At 55.6% G+C, this 8,039-nt stretch overlaps 1 protein-coding gene across 1 annotated transcript in view; it reads right to left on the bottom strand.

Moving 5' to 3' along the window:
- RIN3 (Ras and Rab interactor 3) overlaps nt 1-8,033 on the bottom strand; it is a 24,884-nt gene extending 16,851 nt beyond the window's left edge. The window contains exons 1-2 of the mRNA XM_024736349.1: nt 6,876-8,033; nt 4,627-4,935 (exon numbers count right to left, since the gene is read on the bottom strand). Of these exons, the coding sequence (XP_024592117.1) occupies nt 4,627-4,935; nt 6,876-7,926 (1,360 nt within the window). The 5' untranslated portion in view covers nt 7,927-8,033. The remainder of the gene's footprint in view (nt 1-4,626; nt 4,936-6,875) is intronic.
- Between the last annotated feature and the right edge of the window lie 6 nt (nt 8,034-8,039).

Genomic DNA, 8,039 nt, shown 5'->3' on the forward strand with positions numbered 1-8,039 from the left:
GGGGCGGCGGGGCTGGGGACCACACTCAGAGTAGCAAAGCTCTGGAAGCGTCTGGTGGGCGAGGAGGTGAGGGTGCGGGAGGGGAGCGGGGCCGGGTGAGCGGAGGTTGTGAGCAGAAGACGTGGTCCTAAGGTCACTTCATGTCAAAGTCAGAAGAGAATTTAAGAGTCAGTCCAGATCTGGCTGAAAATGCCTAACCTCAGTCTAATCATGCGGAAACATCTGACAAACATAAAATGAGGAACTTTCGTGACAAAGAAAAGATGGGGAGGGGGCAGGGAGGAAAACCTGTATTCTTTAAAGATGCCAATGCCATAAAAGACAAAGAAAGGCTGTAACGTTCCAGATTAAAGGAGGCAACTAAATGCGGTACCTGACCTTGGATTGGACCCTGAACTGGAGGAGGAAATGCTAATAAGAGCCTTGTTAGATCAGTGACCACCTGGAATACAGGCAGTGCAGTGGAGAAAAATATTTTATTGATGTAAGTTTGCGAAGCAGACGACTTTAATGTGGTTATGTGAGGGAATATCCCTATTCTCAGAAGTATTTAGGGGTAAAGGGCCAAGATGTATGTAACTTGCCCTTATATGATTCAGGAAAAAATTACATATGCATAGAGAGAGTATAAATGATAAAGCAAAGGACGTAAGATATTAACAGTCCACAAGGGCTAAGTGGATGTTCCTATCTTAATGTACTATTCCTATTCTTGAAGTTTTTGAAGTCTGAAATGTTTTCCAAATGAAAGGTTTTCTCAAAAGACCAAAAAATTTAGCAGCAGAACTGTTTATTTCAAACAAAATCCCAGGTGGAACCCTGTGTGTAAAACAGGGACAAGCAGGGCTGTCTGGCGTCAAGCCCAGTCTTGTGTCCCTCTGGTGGTCCCTGGGGTGCCTCCTGGAACCCAGCTTGGAAACCACTGAGTGGCTGCGTCCTCCACATTTGGAGCAGCCATTCCTGCATCTTCACATCTACTGGACACTCACCCACATACCGGCTCGCATCTGAGCCTTGCCACAGCCCCGAGAGAGGTGTTCCCAGCCTCTTTTTGAACGGGGCTAGAAACCAGAGGCTCTGGAAGATTAGTACCTCCTTGGGGCCACGCAGCCCAGGTGTTTTCTATGTGCTCCCCCCACCTCTACCCTGTACGGCAACCTGCAAGGTAAGTCTTATCATCCCCATTTTACACACAAGCAGAGGCCCCATGAGATTCAAGTCTAAGGCTACAGCACCGAAGCTGGGTTCAAACCCATGTCCTTGAATGAACCCTCAAACTCCTGCTCTTCTTGGCAGAACTGCTTCCTCTCAGGGGAAGAGGCTGAGGTTCCGAGTGGGGCAGCCCAGGCCAGCTCGGGGCACAGGTAAGGTCGGGAGCCACTGCGTTCACAAGGCCAGTGCTCCCTCAGCAGTGGGAGGGGAACCCACTGTCTGGCTCTCGCCAAGAAACCCATCTGTTCCTGGTGGGTCTGTTCCTGGTGGGGAATCTTCACACGGAGCCTTGATCCCGTCCTGAATTTCTGGGCTCAGAGTCTCCCTGCCTGGAGCTGGCTTCTGAATCAGCAGAGGTTCCTGTCTCCCTGCCCCTGCCAGCCAAGGACAAGGAAACTATGAGCGTCCTCGTTCTGTTCAGTCTTTCACGGGCTGAGCTCCGGCAGTGCCTCTCTGTCTTTCTTTTCCCTCAGATTTAGCCATTCCCTCCCCCATTCCCTGCTCGCTGGTAAGTTTTTAGTAAGTAAATTCATTGTCAGCAAAACAGTGTTTGAAGTCACTGCCAAGACACTGAGTGTTTAAAAGAACTGCAGGAAGCTCAAGGCTTCTGAGTAGACGGGGACTCGCTGAGGATGCAATTGCCCATTTCAGGCCCAAAGCTGCCTCCCTGATAACGGCTCAGGGTCTGTAGAGCCCTGGGCCCTGACTGGGCCCTGACTTTGCCCCGAGCCCCCTCAAGGCAGGGAGAATGACTGCCCAAATGAGAAGTTCAGAGGGGAAGGTAACTGTCCTTGTTAAGTGCCAGCCACTGGGTTGGATGCAAACTGCAGACTCATCTCAGTCTCACAACAGCCCTGTAACGTGGGTGTAGCTGTGCTGACTTAACACAGGTGAAACTGAGGCTCAGAGCACCGAAGTTACCTGGACACAATCACACAGCTGGGAAGGAAGCCTGGATCTCTCTCTTCCACATTCCTCCAAGGTCCCAGGCCCACCTGTCTGTTCTCGCTGAGGCTGCTCCCAGCAAAGGGTCCTATACGGGGCTTTGTTTCTTTTCCTCTCCTGATCCAGTTGCCCCCTCTACACACCACGCAGGACACCCCCTGAGCCTGCCTCCCTCCCCGGCTGCTGATCTGGGGCCGCCTCGCTCTGAGAAGGTCTGAGAAGGTTCCTGGTCAGCCCTCTGCCACGCCACACTGGGGACTTAACCTCCAGCCTCACATCGCTGCTGTGGGCTCCTGGACAGCTTCCCGGGTTCCACATCCCCGGGGCAGAGCAGGTCCACCTCTGAGAGCTCGGCGGGGGGGTGCAGGCTGCTTGCTGACCCCCACCTTACTTCCTTGGAGATTTCTGAGGCGGTTTCTCAGCTGTGGAGTTCACACGCTGGCCTGTTCTCTGGACTCTACACCGCGTGGGACACCCGATCTCGAGGTCTGACTCCCACTCCATGAAGAAAACCCTCCACTTCAGCATCCCGTCTCCACTGCTCCAACCCTCTCTCTTCCAATCACATTTCCAATATTATGATAAAGGGTTAACGTGCAGCTGTAACTCAGGGTGGCATCTGCTTACAGGGGACAGTATTCATTCTCACAGTTGACTGTCGGACCCAAGTCAGTTTAATCCAGAAGAGTGACTCCGACCTGGAACTGTGGCCTGTTCCAGGCCTGTGAGGAAGTTTTTCTAGGGTGAGGGGACCTTGCACCATCCCCCAGTCACACACTAACAAATGTCTTCTGTTGGCCTGCGGCCACACTGGCCTGCTCTTCTCCAAGGCAGATGGAGAATCCCTCCGCTAAAACAGCCACCACTGGTCGAGCCTGCTAGGCACCATGCATTGAGGTTGACATTTTACATATGCTGTTTCCAATACCCACAAGTGACCAAGTGTGGCTTCTGAACCATTAGGGGTCTTAGTTTTGCCTCTTTGTAAAACAGCTTCCTCAGATGAGGAAACTGGGTCTTATGGGGTTAAGTAAATCACTCAAGGTCACACAGGTAGTAAGTGACAGATCAGGAATTTGAACCTAAGTCTGTATGGCTACAGAGGTTAAGAATCCTTCCACGCTCCATTACCATGGCTGTCATGTACAGTTACGCAGGTTGCTTACTGCACAGGGACATCCAGCTGAAGGGGTAGCCAGGGGGCGAAATCCAGCCAGCATTGTGCTCAGTGTAAGGTGTGCACCACGGCGCAGTGATGCCTGTGCTTGTTTGCCTGGAGGAGCGCTGGGATAAACCGATTATAAATGGTCCTAATGATGCCCTTCCCTACGTCTGCACCCCTGGCTAGGTGCCTTTGCAGCTTTTCTCATCAAGAAGGGAAGTCTGGTTCCTCACCCCTTAAATCTGGGCTAGTCTTGTGACTAAACGAGTCAGTGAAATGTGTCAGACCGGCGTTGTGCCAGTTCAAGTCCATACCGAGAGGCCTTGCAGGCTGTACTTGCCCACTTGGACCCCCAACTACCGCCATGGGTACAAGCTTGGGCTAACCTGCTGGAGAATGAGAAACACGTGGCCCAGTCACCCCCATCCGAGACCAGTCAGTAGCCAATCAACCACCCAACACATGAGCAAGGCCATCCTAGCCCAGCCAGCCTCCAAACGACCCCCTCTGACCACAGACCCTCGAGTCAGCCCAGCCAAGCTCGGGCACACCTGACCAGACCAGCGTAACTGCCCCACTGGCTTCTGTAACTGATTTATGTGGCCATTATGGGTGGAATTGTGTCCTTCCAAAACTCATATGTTGAAGTCCTAGCCCTCAGTACCTCGAAATGTGACCTTATTGGGACATTAGGTCTTTGCCGATATAATTAGCTAAGATGAGGTCATACTGTTGTAGGGTGGGCCCCTAATCCAATATGACCGACGTCCTTATAAAAAGGGGAAGTGTGGACACAGACACGTACACAGAGAGCACACCATGCAAAGACTGGAGTGATGCTGCCACAAGCCAAGGAACTCCCAGAAGCTAGAAGAGAGGCCTGGAACACCTCCTTCCTTACGGCCTTTAGAGGGAGTAGGGCCCTGCTGACACCTTGATCTCTAACTGCCAGCCTCCAGAACTGTGAGACAATAAATTTCTGTTGTCACCAGTTCGTGGAACTCTGTTGCGGCAGCCCTAGGAAACGAACGTAGCACCTTTTCCTAATTCATACAAAGGCACAGTATGGGCTGGCTTCCTCGGCTGCTTTCAGTGTGGCAGCCAACCATGGCTCCCCTCCCGGCCCCCAGGGAACCCACCGTGGCTACTCCTGCCCCAACAGGCTTCTGATTCTGGGAAGGCTTCTCCAGTGCTTTCCAAGGGCTCTGGAGTTGTCGAGGGGAAGGGGTCACAGCCTCATACGACATCGCTGCTCCAGGGATCCAGAGAGCGCCCCCAGCCCGGGTCCCTTCCGGCTGCCCACCTACCTGGGTTGCCAAGGGCCATGGAGTCGTAGATGAGCTTACAGGTCTTGAGCAGGGTGGAGATCTTCTTCTCGGGCGAGTAGGCCTTGTGCATACTGGCAAACTTCTGCAGGATCTTCTCCATGATGGGCACCTCCGGCACGCTAGTGGTCACGCCCAGGTCGGTGGTCGTGGTGGCTAGGATCACCAGCTGGTTCTCCTTGAGCTGCTGCAGCGAGCCGTCCTTCCTGTGGATCTCATGCAGGCAGGAGTTGATGGCTTCCTTCAGGGGCTTCAGGACACACTTGTACAAGGCAGACTCCACAATGGCTTCTGCAGGGGGGCGAGAGCAGGAGGGTGAGGAAACCAGCTGCAGGGATCCTGCCCCCACGTCTTGTTGCCCGACAGTGTGGCTCTCCCCACCCCATGTCCCTGGAAGGACATACTCACAGCCCCGGCAGGTACAGCTCACAGTTCTGACAGGTGAGACAGTGTAGTACGTTCAACAGAAAGCCAACACTGCCAAGGGCACAGGAGCCACACACGGTATCTAACGCTTTTCACAGGGCCTGGCACACATGAAACTCTCACAGGGCTGCTTACTAGTACACCACCTCAGAGAGCACTATGTACGTGGGAGTTGTGCAGTATACAACCTGTGCAGCTGTACCTGGAGGGCCTGGGTGCCCAGTAAATGTTTGGTAGAGTTATTCTTGATGTATCTCTTTCAATTACCAGATCCATTTGAATCTAGTCTCAAGAATACAGTATAGCCAGAACCTGACTTCTTACCATTTCCACGGCTACCACCTTGACCTAGGCTGTCATCATCTCTTACCTGAGTTATATTAATAGCCTCTTGCCCTGGCTTCTTTTGGTCCATTCTCAACACAGCAACCAGCATAATCTTGTTATGTCATGTTTGATCATGACATTCCTGTGCTCAGAGCCCTGTAATGGCTCCCATCTCATCCACCATAGAAGCTGAAGTCTTTCCCGTGGCCCACAAGCCCCCTCTGTGACCTGTCCCTGTGACCTCTCTCACTCATCACCTGTTTGCTCCCTGTGCACACGCCGCTCCCGCTACCTTGGCCTTCTTGCTGTTCTGCCAACCAGCCAGGCTTGCTCCTACCTCGGGGCCTTTGCACTTGCCATTCCCTTTGCCTGGAGAAATGCATGTGGCTATCCACATGGCTTATTCCTTCATTGTTCAAATGTCATCTTATCCCAGAGGCGTCCTGATCAGCTAGTGGAATGAGAATTAGTCATCTCTGATCTCACAGCGACTGTGCAACATACATGCCATAATCCCCACTCCACAGATGGACCAACTCAGGCTCTGCTGGTGCAGGTCACACAGCTAGTTGGGGCCTGAACAAGGATTTGAACCCACGTCAACTTGACACAAGGCAATGTTCAGCTTTGGTTGACAGTAGGGAAATATTCTTGGAAAGTCTTTCTGGCTCTGTCCGATCCCCAGGGTCTCAGCTATTGGCCCAGCAGGGGAGGTCCCAAGTCCTGTCCCTGTAGGGAGACACCTGAGCTGCTCTATCCCTGGGAGGTGAGGGAGGGGCCCATGTCCCCATGGCTGAGTCTCAGTAGAGGCCAAGATAACCCTTCCCTGCCACGCACGCCTAGGCTTGGCCCATGTCTGGGTCTAGGGCTGGTCCTGGCTGTCCTGGTCCTCATCCTGCCGCCTCCCTCTTCCCCTTTGCTTCTCCAGCCTCTTCAACAGGACGACACACAGCTGCCCTTGCCTCCGTCACCCCACTCCTGTCTATCCTTCCAGGCCCTCAGAGCCTCTGCAGCTAGAGGCGTGGTGACCCGGAGGCAGGGACCTGTGATCAGCTTCCCCACCGCCCCTGGCTCCCGTGTAACCTTGACCAAGGCCGTTCCCCTTCCCGGGTCTTTCTCCTCATCTACAGAATAAGAGGGTCCATGCCCTCTAGGGTCTCTACATCTCTGCAGCCACCAGATCTCCTGCAGGGACTGCCTCTGACCCTCAGCAGCCATGTGTGTTAGTGTTTTGTTTTTTTTTTGCCGCTAATCGCTCCTGGTGACTTGTCTCCCTAACAAAACCAGGAGCATCCTGAGGGTGGGGTCCTGCCCAGCTCTCAGGTGGTTGAGGTTCTGCCATCTAACTGAGCCCATGGGCCGAACTCGGAAGGAGGAGACAGAACAGCAGAGGGGTTAGTTCACGGAAAGGGAGGATCATCTGGGTTTACCCCTGGCTCCCATCCGCTCCCAGCCCCTGCCCCAGGACGCGGACCGACCTAGCTCCTCCTCGGAGTGCAGGGCGGGGTCCACCAGGGCCTTGAGCTCGGTGCTCTGCAGCAGGTAGCTCTTGAGCTGGGTCATCATGGTGCGGATCTCCTGCAGCATCTCCATACTGGAGGTCTGGTGCGCCATCATCTCCAGGCTGTACACCTTGTAGTCCTGCACCAGGCTGCCGAAGTACGAGGCCTTGTCCTGGGCCAGCTCCACCACCTTCTTGTACAGCTTGCGGTTGTTGGAGAGGAAGGCGCTGAAGACGCTGGCGAAGCTCACGAAGCTCAGGCGGTGGCGGGCCTTGCCCAGGATCATCGACGACTTCTTCTTGACGCCGGGGCTGCTGAACTGCTCCAGCTCCTCCTCTGTGCTGCTGGTCGAGTAGGAGTCCTGGTCTGCGGCCGAGGCGGGCACCCCCAAGCTGTCTGAGAGGGAGGCCAGGGAGCCCTTGAACTCCGGGGTGCTCTGGGGCTGGGCCCCAGGCCGGGCATGCGGGCTCTGAGTGCCAGCCGTGGGGGCAGGACCTTGGCCTTCTCCAGGTGGACCGGGCCTGGGGTTCTCGGGGGCCTCCCTGTCCGTGGAAAGCTCGGCAGTCTCCAGGGGAATTGGGAGGACCGAGGCCAGCTGCCGGGAGAGCCGTTTCTTCCTGGGAGGTGGGACTGGGGGTGGTCGAATATTCCTCGGAGGCTCTGGCATGCTGCCCAGATCGCCGGCTTTGGCCACTGCTTCCTGGCCTTGCTCTGTGGTTCTCTGAGGCCTGTCCCCAGGGCTGCCGGAGGTCCCCTGGGGAGGCAGGCGGAGCGGGGATGCCCTGGAAAGACCCACCGGGTCCCCCTCCGCTGCCGCCCCCCTGTCCGCCTTCCCTGCACTCTGGTCCTCCAGGGACGCCTTCTCCGCGACGCGGCGCCTGGGAGGGGCGGCGGGGAGGCTCTTCTTCGTGGGCGCTGGAGGGACGGGGGACTGCAAGGGGCTGGGGGCTGCCCCCGGCTTCATCTCTTCCTCCCTGAGGGGGCCCAGGCCTGCGAGGGGACGCGGGAGCCTCTCACAGGCTGTCATGGGTGGCTGGCTTGGAAGCTCTGCGGGGCCTGGGGTGTGGGGTGCCAGGCGGGGGGCAGACGCTGGGGGTGAGGGAGGAAGGGCCTTGGGATGGGGGGGCGGGGGAGCAGCCG

Source organism: Neophocaena asiaeorientalis, unplaced genomic scaffold (assembly GCF_003031525.2).
Source record: "Neophocaena asiaeorientalis asiaeorientalis breed wild unplaced genomic scaffold, Neophocaena_asiaeorientalis_V1.1 scaffold152, whole genome shotgun sequence".
NCBI classification, from domain to species: Eukaryota; Metazoa; Chordata; class Mammalia; order Artiodactyla; family Phocoenidae; genus Neophocaena; species Neophocaena asiaeorientalis.